At 41.5% G+C, this 22,942-nt stretch overlaps 1 protein-coding gene across 1 annotated transcript in view; it reads left to right on the top strand.

Moving 5' to 3' along the window:
- The window catches only part of SYNPR (synaptoporin), a 166,384-nt gene that overhangs the window by 133,534 nt on the left and 9,908 nt on the right, over nucleotides 1–22,942 (top strand). The window contains exon 3 of the mRNA XM_032211770.1: nucleotides 6,760–6,884. Within this exon, the coding sequence (XP_032067661.1) occupies nucleotides 6,760–6,884 (125 nt within the window). The remainder of the gene's footprint in view (nucleotides 1–6,759; nucleotides 6,885–22,942) is intronic.

Below are 22,942 nucleotides of genomic sequence, written 5' to 3'. Positions count from 1 at the left end.
TTCACAGTGTCACAAGACTCTTTATGAATGAAATGAATCTGAATGTCTGCCATTCAAATTTGCCAAGTTTTTGTATAGAAAATAATAAGTAAAGCTGATGTGTTTTCACTAGGTTTTTTTAAAATTATTATTGCAATAATGTTTTAATGGAGGTCCCTCAAGTTGACGTTGACTCCTAGCAACCACACAAACTTTCTCTGTCTCCAACTCATCCTTAAATCTTCCCATAGGGCACACAATTGAGCCCATCTACCTTACATGGCATTAGTATATCTAAGTAGGGTGGATTAGAGCTCATCTATCGTACATGGTGTTAGCATATCTAATCAGGTACTGTATTTTTTGGAGTATAAGACGCACTGGAGTATAAGATGCACCAAGATTTTGAAGATGCAAATTTGAAAAAAAGTTTTTGCGCTCTGCAAACCTCCCAAAAATGGCTCATTTTTTGCAAAAATGGGCCCTTTTAAAAAAAAGACACGAATAGCCTTTAAGAGTCTTGTAGACTGCTCCTGGGGGTCGGACCCCCCAAAAATGAGCAAAAAACAGGGCCGTTGTTTGTCAAAAAAATTGCATGCATAGCCTTTAGAAGGCTTATAGAGTGCTCCTGGGGGCTGGGGGGGGGGGCAAACTGAGGAAAAAACAGACTGTTTTTCACTTATTTCTGCCCTTGCCAGCCCCCAGGAGCACTCCGAAAGCCTTCTACAAGCTTTGCATGGCCATTTTGGTGAAGGGGCGGGGTTTCAGGAGCCAAAAAATTCTGTATTCAGTGTATAAGATGCACCCAGATTTTCAGGCTCTTTTTGAGGGGAAAAAGGTGTGTCTTATACTCCGAAGAATATGGTAATCTATAGCAGTCCATGGTCCATGGATGCTCACTGGGCCACAGTGTGGCAGAAAACAGGCTGCACAAAAAAAGCGAAACTTCATCCATGGGATGCAGGCAGCTCATGAAATCACGTCCCTTCCGGTCCACAGAAAAACCTTTCTCCACAGAACCAGTCACTGGTGCCCAAAAGGCTGAGGGCCACTGATCTATAGTCACTAATCTAAAGTGTTGGAGTAGCCCTAGTAAGGGCAACACATATCAGATGTTACATTCTGCCTGCCTGAAAAATTCATAGTATTATTTAATGACTTTCCTTTATCATTTATCAATATTTCTGGAGTTACTGTATATAATCCATGACTTTAGTAACTTTGGTGCCCTTGCATTATTTTGGTTGAAAGTGTAGTCATTCCTGTAGTCCTGTTGCTCTACGTGCCAAAGAAGACACTTCGTTGCCTGTCTCCAAATGGGATTATGAATTCTCTATTCCCCAGAATTCAATATATTCCTTCCATCTTGGTTTGAATCAATTACTACTGTCAGTCCATTGGGATCCATTAATGCACCAATCTGATGTTGGATGCTCCTTCTGAGTTTGGATATATATATACCTATATATAGGTTTTCCTTGTTTTTCTGTGTCTGCTTCCATCTTCAATGTCTTTGCAATGAAATATTACTTCTCGGCTCTTGTAAGGTTATTCGTTGTTATGTTCCTCCCTGAGGTATTTATTTCTCTCAGCTTTGGCTTCTCTTTTTTCCTTGGCAATTTCCACCCTTTGTTTTTACACCCAGTTTAGTTTTTTTCTTGTTTTTGATCTTTGGTGATCTATTTCCACATTCACCTTTAACATTTTGATTTCATCCCATGGCTCCTCTGCTAGCCATGTGCTTCAAGATTTCAGAGTGATTCTTGATGTTCTCCTTAAAAATAGCATTTGCTCAAGACTGTAACATGGAAATTGTAGTTGGCTTACTTCTTCCATTTTATCTTGATTTGGAATTTGCACATGAGCAGTTCATAATCTGATATACAGTCAGCTCCTGGCCCCATCTTTGCTGTTATGAATGAGATTTTTCCATCTTGTTGCATCAGTAATACAGTCAATCTCTGTATATTTTATCTGGTAATGGCCAAGTATCAAAGTATCATTTTGGTGATTTGAAGACTATTAGCACTTAAATTATTGGACTGGCAGACAGATCATTCTTCTGCTTCTTTTTCTAGGCTATACAATCCAACTTCGTTCTCCTTTTTAAATATTTCTAACACTCTAGTCTCCAACCACAGGAAGCACATCTTGTTTGCATGTTCTGTCAATCAAAACCTGGGTGACTGGGTGGTATGCAAAGTATAATTGACTGAAAAATATCAAATTTGCTATATTGTTTCTGACAATGAAAGCAAAGCATCCTTTTTCTCAAATAACTATGAGCCTCCCCTTTAGACCATGGGAGGGAAAGAGTAGCAACATGGGAAAGCCAGTTTGGTTTAGCGGTTTAAGGTGCCTTAATAGCTTAAGGTGCCTTTAGTGGTTTAAGGTGCCTTAACAGCTAGAGACTGTGAGTTCAAGTCCTGCCTTAGCCATGAAAGCCAGCTGGATGACCTTGGACCTCTCATTCTCTCTCAGCCCAACTCACCTCACAGGATTGTTCTTGTGTGGAAAATAGGAGGAGGAGGAAGAGGAAGGTGTGATTGATATGTTCACCACCTTAGGTTAATTCTAAAAATAATAACACAGGGATACAAATAAATAAATACTATTTATAGAGAAACAAAGTTATTTGTTTGCAAAGCATAACTGTTCCTGCTTTATTTTTTTTACTATAGTCAGAGTAAAATGTAGAAATAGCAGTAATAGAGATAGCTGCTCTTTGTAGATGGGATGGATGGATGGATGGATGGATGGATGGATGGGGAGGGAGGGAGGGAGGGAGGGGGGGAGGGAGGGAGGGAGGAAGGAAGGAAGGAAGGAAGGAAGGAAGGAAGGAAGGAAGGAAGGAAGGAAGGAATGGCATTTGTGAATACTATAGGTTTTCATACAATATGAGTGAGGAGGTTTCTTGATGAGCATGTGAAATTGGTATGGCATTCAGGTATATGGACAAAACATACAATGAAGGAATATGATCTGCCCACCCCATGTCATGCCTTATAGAATGATACTATTAATATAAAAGTAGTATTTGCATAGTGACCAAATATTGAAAGGAATTCTACATTTTATATTCAATCACAGGTAGTCCTCAATTTACAACAGTTCACTTAGTGACCATTCAAAGTTACAACAGCACTGACATAGTGACATGATCATTTTTCACACTTGTGACTATTGCCGCATCCTAATGATCATGTGATCAAAATTCAGATGCTTGGCACATTTGACTCACATTTATGACGGTTGCAGTGTCCCAGAGTTATGTGATCCTCTTTTGTGACCTACTGACAAGCAAAGTCAATGGGGAAGCCGATTCACTTAACAACTATGTTACCAACTTAACAACTGGAGTGATTCACGTAACAACTGTGGCAAGAAAGGTCATGAAATGGGGAAAACCTCACTTAACAACTGTTTTGCTTAGCAACAAAAATGTTGGACTCAGTTGTGGTGGTAAATCAAAGACTACCTTTATATTTAAAAAAATGAAGAGTTTAGCTACTGTGCCCTGCCCTTGTTGGCCTCATTATATTTATTTCTTTATCTCTTCAGGCCACCCTTTCTGAAGTTGGGATCCTTCAGAAATTCATTTTTATTTATTTAGTTAGTTAGTTTGTTGAACGTACACAAGATAACAGGTATAGGTATAAACATGGGCATGAACAAAGGAAATGAATACAAATAAATGCTGACAGTAGGACAGGGACAGTAGGCACGCTGGTGTACTTATACACAACCCCTTTAAGGACTTCTTAGGAATGGGGTAAGGTCCATGGTAGATAGTTTAAGGTTGAAGCTGTGGGGGTTTGAGGATGCAACAACAGAGGCAGGTAGAGGATTCCAGGCATTGATCACTCTGTTGCTGAAGTTCTCTTTTCTGCAATCAAATTTGGAGTAGTTTATCTTGAGTTTGTATCTATTGTTTTCCCGTATATTATTGAGGTTGAAGCTGAAGTAGTCATTGACAGGTAGGACGTTTTAGAAGATAATTTTGTGTACTATGCTTAGGTCAGACCATAGCAGTGGTGGGTTCCAAGCGGTACAGCCCGGTACAGGCATACCATTGGTAGCTGGGAGCCGCGGCCACCGTACTGGAACGGTGGCTGGTTTGGCCCACCCGCCCGCGTTCCTTGCCACTTTTTGATGCAAATGGGCCAATTGCGCACCTGCGCACAGTGTGTGGTGCCTGCATGACTTCCGCCGAGCAGCTGGGTATCACAGGGCAGTGGCGTGCTCATGCGTGCGCAGCGCACATGCCTGACAAGGACACCTGGCCCCGTTGCAGCATACCAGTTGCGACAAGATCTGGAACCCACCACTGGACCATAAGCGGAGTAGTTCCAGGTTGTCCAACCCCAAAAAAATCTAAAACATGTTGGGTTTAATTCCCATATTTGATAACCATTTGGCTTTAATTCTAATTAAGATAATTAGGAAATCAGAAAATTAAAATGTAACATATCTAGAAGGGCCAAGTTGAGGAAGCTTCAGTAACTTCCATTTCATAAATGAAAAATTGAGCTTCTGCTGCTGGCAGAATGAATCTGTAATGCAAGGGAATGTTTTCAGAAAGGAAAATACATTAGGATTCCTTGTAAAACAAAACAACACAACAATATGTTAATCAATAAATCTAATTATGATTCTGTTTCTGCTGGTTAATGGTTGCATTTCACTTTTAGACACGAAACAGAACTTCTAAACAGCTGCAGATAGAATGTGCTGTAAACTTGAAAAATTGCTTTTAAAAAGACGATCATAGATAAGGCTTATATGATATGCAGGGGGAAGGGGGAGTGCTAAAATCCAGTCATCAACAGAACTTGTTTTAAAAAGTGGTTTGTGTGAACAGGCAATTTAACTTGATTTGACATAACATTCTGCATTCCTTTTTTTTAATGTAATGATACTAATCGTGTATAACAAAATTACTTTTCTTGGCTTGCTGCAACACTAAATGATTCATTCTGAGGTAGCTTGTAAAAACATGTCTCCTATCTCCTGATTAGAAACACACATCAGTGGTGTCTGATTTCCCAAATATGGCATATGATATTTTTTTAGAAAAATAATTTGACAAAATCAGCTTAGCTTCCTGGACCTCTTGGGGGAGGGGGGGGCTTTTGTTAATTAGCATAAACCTTCAGGAAAGATTATATAATGAAAAAAATATACAAGTGTCTTTCTGCCAATAAATCTGCTTTAGCATTATTATTATTACCTGCAAGCTCCTGTTCACAATTACTGGTAACCTAAGACAGTAATTGACATTAATCCGATTTGACACTTCCAGATGTGATTTGGAAATCTCAAACTGATCTGCAAGACCAAATCATAGTCTCCTGATATAAAATTGGCATAAGCCAAAAGTTAGCAAGAAAAGTAAGTCTAAACTACAGTGAGAACGCTAGCTGTAAACACCAACAAGGTTCTTTAGCTTGGTGTCCCCTTTGACAAAATAGGATTTGAGCCAGAAGGTAGATGAATACCCATTTATGCATAAGTAAAGGATAGGCTCCCACAGGTACAAGATGGAAAGAAGAAATCACTTTAAATACAATTCAAATATAATGGCTTTGGAATCGGTTCTTCAATTGGCTAGCACCGTGATGGCAAACCTACGGCACGGTTGCCACAAGTGGCACGCAGCACCCTGTCTGTGGGCAGGTGAGCCAGCACCCCTGTTCAGCTCTACCATACATGTATGCATGCCTCCCACCAGCCAGCTGGTCATCAGGGCTCTAGAAGTACATACACAAAGGGTTGGGCACGTACAGGGGTGTGCACATGTGGAGGACGTGCACGCATGTGCAGGGGGCATGCAGGGGGCCACACATACATGCACAGAAGTGCATGCATGGGGGCCATGCCCACATTGCATTTTGGGGGTGGTGGCATGCGCATGTGCATTCGCGCCCGCACTTTGGGCACTCAGTCCGGAAAAGGTTAGCCATCACTAGGCTAGCACAATTTAAGTCAACAAGTATCTAGAGAGCATGCCCAGCAACTATATATGGATTATGTTCAAAGCTTCCCATAATATTATTAGAATGTTCTTGTTAATGACCAATTGAATATTCAGTAGGTATGGGGGGTGGGGTTGCATTATAATGAGTTTGAAGTTTATTAAAGTGCAACTTTTGGGGCAATTTCTGCCTCTGGCCAGACTGAGCCAGTTCTTATTAAAATTTCACATTCTTGTTTGCCACTTTGAAGAAACTAGAAATAATAATCAATGTATTACTGAAAACAGTTTTATCTTTCATTTATTTTGCTTTATTTATTGGAATCTTTTTACTCTTTTTTTACTCTTACTCCCATTAAGAACCTGTCCACTTCCTCCTCTGAGAGTCACTGTTGCAGTGGTGGGTTGCAGGCGGTACACCCCGGTATGGGCGTATTGGTGCCTGCCCGGAGCACTGGGTACCATTCCGGTACGGTGCTCCGGCGGGCTCACCCATCTTACCTGTCTTTAAATCCTTCGGCGCTTCCGCACATGGGCATGGCGCATACAATGCCTGCGTGACGCTCCTCCGAAAAGTTGGAGTGTCAAAGAAGCTTTCAGAGGCATTGCTGGATGGTTAGACGCATGCGCGCACGGCATGCCATGTGCACGCATGCCAAGCGTGTTGGCATGTGGAGGACACCGGGCCCCGTTGCAACTGTACCAGTTGCAACAGGATCCGGAACCCACCACTGCACTGCTGCTTCTGTTGTCATAACTATGTACAAGTGCTGAATTCACTTTGCTGAATCATTATCTTTTCACAGCTTTTTGCAGTCTTTGCATTTGCAACATGTGGTGGCTATTCTGGAGGACTGCGGCTCAGCGTGGACTGCGCAAACAGGACACAGAGCGACCGCAGCATTGACATAGCCTTTGCCTATCCCTTCAGGTAAGACATTGCTATTCTTTGATACCAGCACATCAAAATTTAAATTGTAGGAGACAGCAGAAAAGGCTTCCGTGGACTACTTACATTGTAAGACTCCTGTATCTAGGCTGAAAAGGCACGGTCAACCAATAGATGGCAGCAAAGAGATTTTTAAAAAGATAATTTTGGTGCCATCTGGTGGTTAGCTAGATTTTTACCATACAGTATGGTATGTACCCTATACATAGTGACTATTTCCTGACATTTCAGAAATAAGTATGGTTATATTTAAATAAATTGATGTTTTATGATTGGTCATGTCCATCATGGCAACCATTTGTAATTACTCCACAGTATGTTCTTATAATTAAGTCTGTGCCCAGAAAATATCTACCATTGCTTTAGCATTACACACAAAAGCAATTAAATCCACTTTCCTGCTCAATCCTTTTGGAAGCGCTAATTTTTTTTAAAAAAGATTCAGAGGTTCAGCTTTATAAAGACTGCAATAAACAGAATCCTAGAACATATTTTTTTTTCACTCTAACGTGACTACTAATATATATTGTAGGCCTAGTTCATAAGATAATCCCAAGTGAAGTAGAATTGTGCCAAAGCAATAAATATTTTAAACCCACTGGTTGTAACACATAATACCTCTATTGGCAGTTTCAACATAAAACGGGGCAGGATAGATATTCTAAGGATAATCATTAGCTCTCTTCCATGTTTCAAACTATATTGAAATATCTGAAGAAAAGAGACTCAATTCCTTGCAATAGAATTAATAGCATAGAATTAATTCATAGAATTGCTGTTTTTAAAGAGTACTACCGTCTCCTTAAAAATCCTCTTTCCATAAATTATCCATTTGCTGTTTTGCTTTTAAATTCCACTTGTGTTTTTATTGGATAGTAGTGATATTCACTAATTGCATTTGAGCAGTTAGCAAACTCATGAATTTTTGGTAGGGATATTTATGGTAGACTTATGCTCTGCCAATCCATAGTGGGTCTTTATTACAGATTTTCTTTTCCTTTGCTATTCTCTGCAGACTTTTATATCTCACTTTTTTGAAATGCATGAAAAAGGCTCAGAAAATTATGCAAATGTATAATTTGATGCCCTTCCAACCAGGTCATTTTCATGAACGTGTTTTACCAATGGAATTCTTTGGAGAGATAAAAGCTCTTGTACTATTTTAAAAAAATGCTTTTTGGGGGAGATTTTTTTTTTTAAAAAAAAAAAGCTTGAAAGTTAGCCATATATTTTCTGATTCCGATCTACACAGCACAGTTTAGTAAGCCAAGGAAAGTAGAGAATTCCCCATGTTGCAAAGCATTTTTTTCTTTGAATATGAAGCTTTGCACAACCTTAATTCTGTATTCCTTTCCTTTCCGTACTGCAACTGAAGATTGTCCTGAGTTTTCTTTATCCAGGAAAAGCCATGATTTATGCTAACATGTTCCTTAAACTGGTTTCAGAACATTATAAAATATTTCAGGATTTTGTGTTTGTGTGGTTGAGTGTTTCAGGATTGTGTGTGTGTGTGTGTTTTATTATTGTGAGAACAATCACATCCTGCTGCCTGCATACTATGGTTAAATAACTCAGCAAGAAAAGGGAGAAGTAAAGGTAACTTTTAAAAGATTAATATTCAGAGAAAATGCACATACATTGCATCTATGAGTAAGAGGAATATATAGACATTACGAACACTGGCTAAACTGCATACAAAATTTGACTATTAAAAGGAAAATATGTATATGATGAAAAATATGTATATTTTTTATGAAATCATCTTTCAAAAACTCGGATTATCACAGAAGCAGGCTAAACTGAACCTAAATTTGAAAAAAAAAGATAATTTTTGACACCGAGTTTTTTAAGCTAAAATGTGGATAACTGAATCAGCCAATCTGTAGCCATCTATAGTTTAATATAGAGTGTGGTTTTGAAGAAAAAAAAACTTCTGTATAAATTCATTTGAAAACATTCTGCTTGTTTTGAGATGCAATAAATAATTACAGCCATGGGTGGGATTCAGCCAGTTCGCACCTATTTTGGAGAACTGGTTGTTAACTTTCTAAGCAGTTGGGAGAACCGGTTGTTGGAAGAAATCTCATTTTGTTTTTTTCCACTTTACAGGGCTAATCCTGTAAGGAAGGCAGGAAGGAAACATTCAGGTGTTGTTTCTAGCCTAATCTTTATTGCCCTGTTTACAGAAACGGCCTCTCAGTTTACATTGTAACAGCTAAGCCCATTGATGTGAGTGACATTGAATTGGCCCCACCCACCCAGTCACATGACCACCGAGCCACACCTACCTAGCTGGTCATTAGGGCAGTAAACTGGTTGTTAAATTATTTGAATCCCACCATTGATTACAGCCACAAATTTGTTGATTTCATTAATGAATATCCCAGGAAGGGGCAACACAACAAGGGATATGTTTATCAGGAAAAACAAAACTAGTCCCATATTTCCATTATTTTCACAAACTCATATTCCATCATTCAAAGAAACAAAGAGATAAACTTTTCTTGCAATAGCTACTCATGTACTTCAAACATGGAAATAGCTCTCCTGCAGAAGAAAATTCTTTTTTTTTTTAATCTAATGAAATCGGCATCATTTTTGCACTGAAAGCTTCAACTCTTTTGTAGGAATGTGTGATGTCACGATGCCCATAAAGGTAAAGGTTCCCCTTGCACATATATGCTAGTCATTCCTGACTCTAGGGGGCGGTGCTCATCTCAAAGAGCCGGAACTGTCAGAAAACATCTCTGTGGTCATGTGGCTGGCATGACTAAATGCTGAGATAAATGCTCTTTATTAATAAAGGCCCATACAAAATGGATAAAACTTGCAGCACAGTGTCATAGATGCTGCAGACAACTCTGTTGAAGGCTGAGCAGATACTTAGGGGTGAAACGAGAGTTCTGCAATTACCATCCCAAACCTACTAAACTTCTCAGCCTAGCAAAAAGAGTCACATCTATTAGCAAAAAATAGCCCTCCCTCTCTCTCTCTTCTGATACAAGAAACGAAATGTTCTCATCTGGATACAGATTCACATTTTAAATTGCGGTCATAAACTTAGGATTATTGTGTTTGATTGGTTGGTGGCTTCATTGACATTTGGCAGGAGAGGTCAGCCCTCATAAAATATTAAGATTTTTATGGATCAGTATTAAATTACGACAAGTTTCACAAATGCCTATCATTTTGCTACCTTACAAGTATGCTTATGGCTTTGGTTCTGTGTTCTCATATTAGGTCATATTTAATAGGAAAGGGCAACTGAGCAGTTGAAAATGCCAAAGGAAGAGTAATGTAGATTCACAAGGGTCCTTCTTACAGATTCTGCACAACAGGATGCAATATTCATCTCTTCCCTCAATTCATTTCCAACCTCAGCTTGACAATTTCAAATAAGGCCGAACAGCTTAAGGCAAACGTATGCACAAAAACACTCAAATTAATTTTTTAAAAATGGCATTGTTGGGCCCATGAAGTGACATGGCATTGTGGAAGACAATCATGAAAGCATTGACCTATTCCTTGCTGGCCAACCTAGTGGGACTTTTTAATATAATTAGCCAGCAATGCTTTAGATCTCCAAGTCTACTGATGCATTATTGAGCACAGATGCACAGTTATGTTGAGCTAAACAGAACATTGAGGACTATAAGAGAAGGTATAAGTAATAACCAATGGAAAATGGATTCCTAGCTACAATTCTTAAGTAGAACAATAAATTAATGGGATCCAGTGAATCTTCTCTGGACTTCACTCAAGCAAAACATTTTTTTGTTACTGACATCTATGGAATATTTTTATTACGAAGTATATAGATGTCCCACTTAAATCCCTCTTTTCCTTCAGGGCTTTTGTAACAAGGAAGAGATGTTTTGAAAAGCTTTTCACATAATTAAAGGATTATCTTCTCCATTTCTGTTAAACGCAGTTCCTAAATTGGAATGGGAGAAGAGTGATACACTTTTTATTCTTTCTCTCCCTCTAGTATGACTGGCCTGTTAGGGAACTGGAGCTACTATTTAATTCTTCACTGGTATTTTTTTTTAAAAAAAAAATCAAGTATTATAGAGCACCATTAATTGTACTGTTTATGGATAGATAGTGTAAGAAAGCACCTGCTCATCTCCTAGAAGAATGAAATATTCTAGGGAATATTAAAAAGGCAGAATATTATATTTCCCTGGATGAGAAAAGGAGAAACATGATTTTAAAGCAGCTCCCTGTCCCTCCCCCCACTTCAGCTCCAGGGTGATAGCAATAGCAATAGCAATAGCAGTAGACTTATATACCGCTTCATAGGCCTTTCAGGCCTCTCTAAGCGGTTTACAGAGAGTCAGCATATTGCCCCCAACAATCTGGGTCCTCATTTTACCCACCTCGGAAGGATGGAAGGCTGAGTCAACCCTGAGCCGGTGAGATTTGAACCGCTGACCTGCTGATCTAGCAGTAGCCTGCAGTGCTGCATTTAACCACTGCGCCACCTTGGCTCTTGGGATGATGGGATTAAGACCTCCACCCTCAGGACATGATAGCTTTATTACCTCATCACCCAATAAGATTCAATCAAGCCTGGGATTCAAGACAACCTACAAAGCTACCCCTGCATGGCCCCATGGGAATCTGACAACCTATCAGGATATCTGTCCTTACACAGGAACAGGAAGTTCCAAGGCAGGGCCCAAGAGAGGGTATAAATCTCTCTCTCACCCATGTGCTCAATTGCCCAGGACCTTAAACCATGTGATCCTGTCCACCATTAAACCATCTTTCCAATCAGCCTCCATGTTTCCGGTGTCTTTCTTCCCACTTGGAACTGAACCCAGATAGACATTTCTTCCAACAATAGGAAAGCAGCCAAATGTATAAGATTATTTTCTAACATTTCCTTGATATACAATTTAGACAATTAATTGACTGACTCATTGGACCTAACAATATCAGCATTGCTTGGCCCAACTCCATTTTTTTTTGTTGTTGTTGTTTGAAAAATGAAGGGACAGCAACATCAGTAATTTGGCAAATAGACTGATCTCCGGGGAAATTTTGTTTTGACATTGATAAAACAATGCATCCAACCACCCACAGTCGAAAATTTTTGAAACTTGGTTTGAAATCTCTCTCTTTAGGGATTCATCTGAAACCATGATACTTTGAAGCTAGGTAAATGTGAGGCTATTCCCTATCTCTCTGACTTCCAAGCATTTATGTAGATGGTCGACTCCAGGGCTGAAGACAAATAAAACTCTCTTCATGAACTGATACCCTTGATGTTTTACTCAGGATGAATATGCAAACTTCTCCACCCATTTCCAAGTCTTTGTTCTTTGAAGGGAACACTTGAAGAAGGCTAATGTGACATTAATAAATTAATAAAGACATTATCCAGAAGAAAGCATTCAATTGCATTGTTTTGAAATGTAGGAGAGAACTAGACCTAAATAATTATTTCATATATTCATTATTTTTTTCATAATTTATTTACCTGCAAGGGTGAGGAATACTAGGGTCTCCAGATATAATTGGATGAATTTCCATCAACAAATATTGGTAACCAGCACTGAAATAAAGGTTTAGGTAAAGTCTTAGTGTTTAGTTTGACTCATGAAGTCATATCTGTCTATCTGAAAAGAAGGACTAGGAATGGCGTGATAGTGGTATTCCAATATCTCAGGGGCTGCCACAAAGAAGAGGGAGTCAAGCTATTTTCCAAGGCACCTGAGGGTAGAACAAGAAGCAATGGGTGGAAACTAATGAAGGAGAGAAGCAATTTAGAACTGAGGAGAAATTTCCTGACAATTAGAACAATTAATCAGTGGAACAGCTTGCCTCCAGAAGTTGTGAATGCTCCAATACTGAAAGTTTCTAAGAAGATACTGGATAACCATTTGTCTGAAGTGGTGTAGGGTTTCCTGCCTAAGCAGGGCGTTGGACTAGAAGACCTCCAAGGTCCCTTCCAACTCTGTTATTCTGTTTCTGTTCACAGGTAGTATTTTTTTTCCTGGCAACTACATAGAAGTGAGTTTCCATTGCGTCCTTTCGGAATGTATTTTTACCTCTAAATTTAGTTTACAGTTCTGGTACTTCCTAGAATTCTGTTTAGTTTTTTCAAAGTCATCCAAAGGCAGTTAGTGTCTGCATGAGAACTGGACACATCGTTTTTCCACATGGTGGAATAATTTGGTATTAATATATTTTCTCTCTTGTTGCAACTTGAGGGAACCAGAGAGTTTGGAATCTCGAACATGTTCCTGGGAAATCCCTTTCCCTCTTCCACAGTGGTTGGTCATATCAAGATAGGACAGAGCATATCTGTGAAGTATTCATATTAAATATTAGTTTTGCATTATTACAGTATTTGTTGTCATAATAGGAACTGTGGTGGCGCAGTGGTTAGAATGCAATATTGCAGGCTGACTCTGCACACTGTCAGGGATTGATCCTAACCAGCTCAAGATCAACTCAGCCATCCTTCTGAGATCTGTAAAATGAGGACCCAGATTGTTTGGGGCAATATGCTGACTCTGTAAACCACTTAGAGAGGACTGTAAAGCACTGTGAAGTGATACAAAAGCCTAAGTGCTATTGCTATAATAGCTAAATAAGTGTTTGCTTCTGATAACTAGTCTTTGGCCACCTAATTGGATACAGCCCATCTCTCCCTGTAGTCTGTGAAAAAGCTTACTGCTGAGAACTTACATCTTTTTTAACTGAATTCAAGTACTATGTTTCCCCGAAAATAAGACAGAGTCTTATTTTCTTTTCACCCCTGAAATAGGCACTTGGCCTTATTTTTGGGGAGGTCTTATTATTTTTGAGATGCAGGAGGTGGTGAGCGTAATCACCTCATGGTTGCTCCTGTGTTACAATATTTTGGGGTAGGGCTTATTTTGGTGCATGCGCTCAAAAGCCTTATTGGGCTTATTATTTGGGGAGGTCTTATTTTTGGGGAAACAGGGTAGGATAACTTTATAGGGAAAATGGACTTTCTCCTTCTGCACACAGAATAAAGTCCAAATGTAACAGTTTGATATGAAATGAAATATGATATGAAATATCATCTACACACACACACACACACACACACACACATACACACACACACACTATCCACCTATTGCTGGTCCACCCAGGGACTTGCCATTTTTATACAAGAAGAACAAAGGGTCAACTGTTAGTACAATATCTACGAATAGAAGTAGAAACGGGAATACCTGAGCGTATACAAAACACAACCTTGATGGATAAATTCAGACTAACTTTAGTCAATTCATGTTCTTCTGATATAAAATGAAAGGTTTTTAATTCATGAAAACATGGGCTTGATAGCCAGAAGACTCTGCTAACACAACTTGACTGCTAGTAGGAAATATCTTCTGGAAAAAAAAAACCAAGACATTTCTGATTTCTGTAATCCAGTACATCCAGAAGGATAATGGTTAGGGAATTTTGAAGAATAGTTCATCACTGCTATGAATGCTGCCAAATTGCTGGCTCTATCTTGTCATTCTGTGGGAAGAATAGGGTGGCTCATAGGGGGCATTAAGCTACATGTCACCCTGCAATTTAAAATAGGAAGGTTGCCAGTAGATAATACCAGAAGATGCAATGAAGTGTGATGTAATTCTATGACTATTTGAAGGAAAATGCACTTTTTTCAAGGAGATGTATTTATCCAATAATTATTTTAAAAATTGATTCCTAAGAGACTTAGCACACTAAATACATTATTTTAAAATTCTACTAAAAACCAGAGGGAAAAATGCAATCAAACTATAAATAGCAAACTTAGGTGCAGCTCCCTGGTAGAGCTGTGGGAAAAGAAGAGGGTGAGTTGGAATTCATTGATTGCCAGATGGTCTGGCAACATTTTCAGATCAAACAGACATGACCAAATAGCTTTCCCCAGATGTATGCCTTCCAGATGAGTTGGGCTCCCCCTCCTTATAATTTCCAGCTAATGTGGCATTTGCCATGCTGGCTGGGGATTATGGAAATTGTCCAATTACCTTGAAAAAGAAGAGCTTCAGGTTGAAGAGGAAAGTAGCACAGTATCAACAGCTGCTTGCATTTATCTTCATACATTATTTCCTTGTGAAGCTTTCTATTACCTCACAGACTTCATTGGAGACACAATTTGCTATAAATTATGAACAGTGGCATTAAGCATAGTTCATTGCTAGGTTTGAGCTAATTAATAAGGAAGAAGACTAGCAATCCATAAAAGGCAACTAGCAGTCGGAAGATATGATGAAAACTCCTTAATCTCCCAGGACATGGACAGACTCAACTATAGTTTTAACTGGGAAATTGTAAGCCTCCTAGGTTCGGCTATATCCAAAAATGCTAGGGAATTCTTGGAAGCTTGGCATTCAGACAAACCAGCCATCAATAGACATATAAAGATAAACCACATTTACACACCATTCAAAAGAGACAACAAAAAGCTAAGAAGGAAGCAAAAAGATCAGAACACATTCTCTCCCACCAGATAAGCAGGGATTGACATCAGATAAACAATCAAGCAGAAAACAGAAAACTCTAATCAAGGAACTACCAAGGGGGTGGGGGGGGAACCATCACTAACACTTGCAAGCCTTATTGTGTATAAACAAGGAGCAAATGCCATCCTCCAGTTGATTTTACTATGACCTTCTAGATTGCTCTTTGTAGATGACCTGTGGTAAGACATGGAAAGTGGAAGTACAACTGCCCTGATTTTGTTGGACCTCTGAGTGGTATTTTAGATATGTCAGTAGTATTTTATCAGATCACCTTTGGGAGCTGAGAATGGGAGGCATTGATTTACAGTGGTTCTTCTCTTTCCTGAAGAGATGGTTGCAGTCGGTGGTAGTAGGAAGAGAGAGGTCATGCCCTCAACTTCTTTGTTATGAAATCTACAAGGTTTACCATTTCTTTCTTATTTAATAACTCTGTGAAACTGCTGAGTGAGATCATCTTGCAGCACAAGGTCAGGTAATTATCAGTATGTTGATGATTCCTGTTCTTATGCTGAACAGGAGATGTTGTGGAAGCTTTAACTTGCTGCCTGGAGCTGTTACAGCCTGGGTTGGGCTGAACAGGCTAAGCAAGCTATATTAGCTACATGCTTGGATGCTTTCCAATATCAAGGATATGCTATATATGGCTCAGGACAGGGTTCCCACATCCCATGTAGAACTTTTTGTAACTTTGCTTTCCCCCCCCCCCCACTCTCTCTCTCCCCTCCCAATCTCTCCCTCCCAATCTCTCCCTCCCTTTCCATCTCTCTCCCTCTCTCTCTCTCCCTCCCCTTTCTCTCCCCCTCTCTCCTTCTCTCCCTGCCTTCCTCTCCATCTCTCTCTACCCCCCTCTCTCCCCCCCTCCCTGCCTCCCTCCTCATCTCACTCTCTCTCCCTCTCTCCCCCCTCTCTCTCATTCCTACTTGGCAGCTACAGTTGGGAAGGCTTTTCTACATCTTTATCCAATGTGCAAGTTATTGCCATTCCTTGATAGGGAGGTTATTCTCATGATCACCCATGCCTTTTATGGCTTCTTGTTTGGAAGTCATAAAGTGGAAGTTACTTGCAAAGTGCTCTAAATGGGGTTATCTTTGAAGAGTTACTTTGCAGAGTGAGATAGGTGGCATATACATCAAATAAATAAACAAGATCCCATAGAAGGTTCAACTCATCTAGATGCAGCATTTCATCTAGTGAGGAGTCCTCGGTGCTCTCTGAGCTTGGTTTTTTTTTCCCCTGCAGAGGTTTCATTACCCACAATAGCAAAAGCACATAGACTTATATACAGTGCTTTACAGTCCTCTCTAAGCGGTTTACAGAGTCAGCCTATTGCCCCCAACAATCTGGGTTTTCATTTTGCCGACCTTGGAAGGATGGAAGGCTTAGTCAACCTTGAGCCTGGTGAGATTCAAACAGCCAAATTGCAGGCAGCTGGCAGGCAGCAGACGTAGTACTGCAGTACTGCATTCTAACCACTGCACCACTATGCTTCATACTAGGTAACAGCATCAGTGCTAGTTCTTATAGTGATGGAATCGTCTATGTTTTCCCATGTAACACTGTGAGAAATAGTAGAAAGGCAGGAGATGACACATTTAGTTACCCAAGGAGAGGCAATGAAGTCCAGATATAAAAGGTATGGGAAGATTCTGTTTCAAGGAGACTCCATCTTAATTAGCCCACTATAAGTGAGGCTGGGACTTTATTCTCATTTTTTGGCCACATCACAAATGACACCATTCAACCACTTTTTGGTGTGGCACCAATTATAGAGAAGATAGGAGAAGGCCGGCTCCACTGGTATGGACATGTCCTGACAGCAGCATCTTCCACCGTTGTGAGGACTGCCTACCAACTAGAAGTCATTGGCCGGCGACCTCGTGGGCATCCAAAACAGAGATGGCAAGACACCGTCAACAAAGATATGCAAGCCTCAGACCTGCACCCTGGAGAGGCAGTCAACTATGCAAATTGGCCTTCAGTGATCCAAAAAGCAGACCCTGCACTTGCGGGAATATGGAGAGGAGGAAAAGGAGGGCTGGAACTTTAGTCTTACAATTTTCAAGATTATTAGTTTTACCCGAGACAAATATGAAAGATACCTTCCTGAAATCGGTATCATTTTTGTTTCTTTGGATTTGCAACTACATTAGGATTGACACATACCTATATTGTGAGAGCTGCACTGGTTACCAGTTTCCTTCCTGAAATAGTTCAAGGTGCTGGTTGCCACCTTTAAAGTCTGACATGGCTTAACACCTGGATATATGTGAGACAACTTTTTCATTTCAGCTTCTCCCAACAAAGTAAAATTAGGGAAGGGGCTTTATCTTGGTCCTGTCTCCTAAAGCACTTCTTCTTCCCAGACTACAGAGATAATTCCATGTTCTTTGGAACACAATTCCTCCTGAGATTAAGTTATGCCATTTTTATTTTTATATTTTAGCAAGCCATCAAAACCTGACTTTTCGGAGAGTCTTGGTGGCAGATTGGTGGTGAGAGGGATCATCCAGCTGCGAATTAGATGTTGTGGCTGTTGCTCTGTTTTGTTAGGGACGTTGGTTTCTTTTTAACGGTGCATTGCTTGCTTTTGTTAGATTGAGTGGCACATACGTTATAGTCAAGTAACTTCAATCACTTCTCTCAAAGGTTTTTTCAACTTTCTGAATAAAGCTATGTGTCAATTTACACGTTTGCCACCTTCAACTCAGGAGCTATTGTGGAGAACAAAACAGCGAATTGAACCATCTCAGAATAGCAGCCTAATAACCAACTCAAATTCATAAAGTAGTTGGAGTGACAGCTGTTTGAAATTTCACGTGGATTTAAATAGCGAGGTGATCGCAAAAAAACTACACAGGGTTGCATATGGAGGAAGCAGTCCTATTTAACAAGCCTTTATGTCAGCAGAAAATTATATATTCAGAGCAGCAATTTCCTGTGACTTTTGGAATGACACGGTACTTACTCTTGATGCTAAAAATGTTCCCTAGATGATTCAGAGCTACTATTGCTTCAGCTCCTTTTTGGTAATTTGTGTCACCAAAGTGCTGGGTGACTCTTTCTTTTATTCTTCATCTGCTCCTTCATTTCTAAGACTTCAGTGGTTTTAAAAAGCTAAGAATCTTCACGGATGGACAATTTGCTTAGGGAAGGAGGAAGATAAGGGAGAATAGTAATAGCAGCCATCAAAGTAATTCTGGAGGTGCTACTTTTTAATTGCAACTCTGTGTTGTCTGTGTGGTCGCAGAGAGTCAACAATGAATTGATGATATATAATCCATCCATCCATCATCTCTGCACTTCATTTCTTCAGTTGCCGTGGGGCCCTGAAGATGATTGACAACAAAGCACAGTAGTGGAAAGCAATAAATGATGTAGCAAATAAAATAATTCCTTAAATAAATCAAAAAGCCATCTGTGCAAATAATCTGTTTATAATAAGGTAATAAATGACAGAGGTATTAGGTAATATTAGATAATAAATGACATTAGGTAATAAATGACAGAGGTATTTTTGATATGATAAAAAAGTTACATTGAGTTAAAATATAGACACTTAAACATGTGTGTGTATACACACACACACACAGACACACACACACACACAAAATATTTAGAGATACAAAGGGTCCTGAGAACTAAATGCATTTAAACTGAAATATGAGTGGATACAGAGAATAAATACCTTTGATGAATTGTGTTTGTGACTGATTTGGTGAGTCTTATTTTTGCAATTTTTTGCAATTTTGCAATTTTAATAGATTTGTATGCCGCCCAATCCCGAAGGACTCTGGACGGCTTACATGAAAACAGTTTAAAAGCATTTTTTAAAAAAGTTTAAAATACAGAACAAAGATGAGTTAAAGGTGGGAACAACATACACTCGATCTTAATGGGGCTGAAGGTCAACCTAGAACAACAGCCAGGTCTTAACCGACTTACGGAAGGCCAAGAGAGTGGGGAGGGTCCGGATCTCAGGGGGTAGATCATTCCAGAGGGCCAGGGCAGCTACAGAGAAGGCTCTCCCCCGTGGAGGTGCCAGATGGCACTGCGCAGTCGATGGTACTCGGAGGAAGCCTGCCCTGTGCGATCTTATTGGGCACTGGGAGGTATGTTGCAGGAGGCGGTCACGGAGATATCCAGGTCCTAGGCCATGTAGGGCTTTAAAGGTAATAACCAGCACCTTGAAGCGTGTTCGGAGACCAATGGGGAGCCGGTGCAGCTCGCGGAGGATAGGTGTAACGTGGGTGTACCTAGGTACACCCAATATCACTCGCGCGGCTGCATTCTGGACCAATTGTAGTCTCCGAACACTCTTCAGGGGCAGCCCCATGTAGAGTGCGTTACAGTAGTCGAGCCTTGAGGTGACGAGGGCATGAGTGATCATTTGGAGTGCCTCCCGGTCCAGGTAGGGTCACAACTGGTGCATCAGGCAAACCTGAGCAAAAGCTCCCCTGGTCACAGCTGACAAATGATGTTCTAATGTCAGCTGTGGGTCCAGGAGAACACCCAAGTTGTGGGCCCTCTCTGAGGGGTGTAAGATTTCACCCCCAGGTTTAAAAGTGGAATGTCTGGACTATTTTTGGGAGGCAGCATCCAAAGCCACTCAGTCTTGTCAGGGTTGAGCGCCAGCTTGTTCATTCCCATCCAGACCCTAACAGCTTCCAGGCACTGGCACATTACTTCTACTGCTTCACTGAGTTGGCACGGGGCAGACAGATACAGCTGGGTATCGTCCGCATACTGATGGTATTTAATCCTGTACCACCGAATGATCTCACCCAGCGGCTTCATGTAGATGTTAAATAGGAGGGGGGACAGGACTGAGCCCTGCGGCACCCCGTATTCCAGGGGCCTAGGGGTCGACCTCTGTCCTCCGACTGCGATCTGCCAGAGAGGTAAGAGGAGAACCACCGTAAAATGATGCCTCCCACTCCCACCTCTTCCAACCGCCGCAGAAGGATGCCATGGTCGATGGTATCGAAGGCCACTGAGAGGTCAAGAAGCACTAGGATAGAGGAATGCCCTCTATCCCTGGATCGCAGGAGATCATCGGTCAGTGCGACCAAAGCGGTTTCGGTGCCATAACCAGGCCTGAAACCAGACTGAAAGGGATCTAGATAATCCGTTTCATCCAAGGTCTGCTGGAGTTGAAAAGCTACCACCTTCTCAACAAGAATGGGAGGTTGGAGACTGGACGGTAATTTTTGAGGACCGCTGGGTCCAGAGCATGCTTCTTAAGGAGGGATCTCACCACTGCTTCCTTCAAAGGTTGCGGGAAAGACCCCTCCCGAAGCGAGGTGTTTACAATCCTCTGGATCCAGCCTCGAGTCACCTCTCTGCTGGCCAAAACCAACCAGGAGGGACACTGGTCCAGTAGACAGGTGGCGGTACTCATCGTTCCAATGGCCTTGTCCACTTCCTCAGGAGTGGCAAGCTGGAACTCACTCCACAAAACTTGATCAAGGCCCTCCCTCGGCATCTCTGCTGGCACTGTCCAAATGGAGTCCAGGTCCGTCTGAATCTGAGTGCCTTTGTCCGACAGAAACTGAACAAACTCCTCAGCTCTTCCCTGTAAGGGTTCACTCGCATCCCTCCCATTCAGGAGGGACTGAGTTATCCTAAACAGGGCAGCCGGGCGAGATTCTGCGGATGCAATAAGGGCGAAAAAATGAGCACATTTTGCCACTCGTATTGCCACTAGATAAGACCTAATAAAGGTTCTTAGTAGTGTTCGGTCAGATTCGGAGTTACTAGCCCTCCAGCGTCGCTCTAGGTGTCTCTTTTGGCGCTTCATCTCTCGGAGTTCCTCGGTAAACCAAGGCACCCTCCTGGATCCACTGCCGTGGAGAGGCCGCAAAGGCGCAATCCGATCTAGTGCCCCGGCCGCTGCGGTATTCCAGGCAGCGACCAAGGACTCTGTCGAATTGTGGGCAAGGGAGTCAGGTATCTCCCCAAGCTCCATCTGAAATCCCACAGGGTCCATCAGGCGCCTGGGGCAGAACCATTTAATCAGCTCCACCTCGCTGCAGTGGGGGAGTAGCTTCCAGAAGTCAAGCCTCAACAGGGAGTGATCTGTCCATGACAAGGGTGAGATCTCAATCCCCTTTAATTCCAGATCACGTCTCCACTGCCCCGAGAGAAACACAAGGTCGAGCGTGTGTCCCGCCACATGAGTCGGACCCTGAATTACCTGGGTCAAGTCCATAGTTGCCATGGAAGCCATGAACTCCTGGGCTCCATCAGAGCATTCGCCAAGAGATGGCAGGTTGAAATCCCCCAGTACTATCAGTCTGGGGAACTCAACCGCCAGTCCGGCTACTGACTCTAGGAGCGCAGGCAGGGCTGTTGCGACAGAGCTGGGAGGTAGGTATGTCAGCAACAAGCCCACTTGACCCCCTAGGTCCAACCTCGTGGAGAGGGACTCACACCCGACATTCTCTGTGAAGAACTAATGATTCCCGGATTATAACTGCAACTCCTCCACCTCTTCTCTGGTGTCGTGGCTGGTGGTGCACCTGAAACCCTTCTGGGCACATTTCTGAGAGGGGGACTCCTCCCTCGTGGCCCAGCCAGGTTTCAGTAATACATGCCAGGTCTGCCTCCTCATCTAATAATAAGTCCCGGAGGAGGGGAGCTTTATGAACCACAGACCTGGCATTTAGCAGCAGCAGCCTGAGACCAGGGCCCTGGTTTCCCATGCCGCCTGGTTCCTGAGTTGAGCTATCGGGGCCGGAATGAGAGATCGCTGTGATGTAGCGAACCCTCCTTCCCCGGTAATGGCTAGCCCTGAAGCTCCCGTCGTACCTGTCCCTCCCAGTCGTGACCATAATGCTCCGGCCCGCCCCCATGCCCGTAGACCCTCCTCTGTCTCTCAAGGCCCCCGCTCTACTCGGCAGGCCATTCAAATAATACATTCTGGGATGAGAGATGGATCCGGGCCCCCATCCGCTTCTGCTTCTGCACTCAGTGGAGGGGGCTCCAGGCCACACTCTCAATCCCCTCATACGTGTCAACCAAGCATTCTCCACAAACATACCCCACTACAGTTTAAAAAAGATACAACAATATAATAAAATAATTACACTAATTTAAAAGAAGGTGGATTCATTCATTCACAGGCATACACATACGTTCTACATAGAAAAAAGAAAAAGAGGAGGGGGGTGCACAAATATTAAAATTGGTGTTAAAGTTGTGCAAGTAAGGTCACTGGTTCATGGGGTAGGGACACAAAGGCCAAGTCGATGACAAGGGGCTGCAGAGGAAATAGTTCATCTTCTCTTCTCTCCCAGATAGTATGGTAAAGGAGGCAAAGGTCTGGGTGGTGATGGATAGTAGTGGTTATAACAAATGGTTATTTGTCTGAAAAACATTGAAAAAGATATTTGGTAGTGTTTGTGTTTTGAACATTGTTTTTTTAAATGTATTTATTATCTTTAATAACTGACCTTACCAATTGGTTGGTTACATTCAACTTTGGAAAGAAATGTGATCTTTGAAGTAGCCTTCAAAATGTTGTGCTGTATTCAGCTG

This window comes from Thamnophis elegans, chromosome 2 (assembly GCF_009769535.1).
Source record: "Thamnophis elegans isolate rThaEle1 chromosome 2, rThaEle1.pri, whole genome shotgun sequence".
Classification (NCBI taxonomy): Eukaryota; Metazoa; Chordata; class Lepidosauria; order Squamata; family Colubridae; genus Thamnophis; species Thamnophis elegans.
The sequence above is the reverse complement of the archived record's forward strand: the minus strand, read 5'-3'. Positions and strand labels throughout refer to the sequence as shown.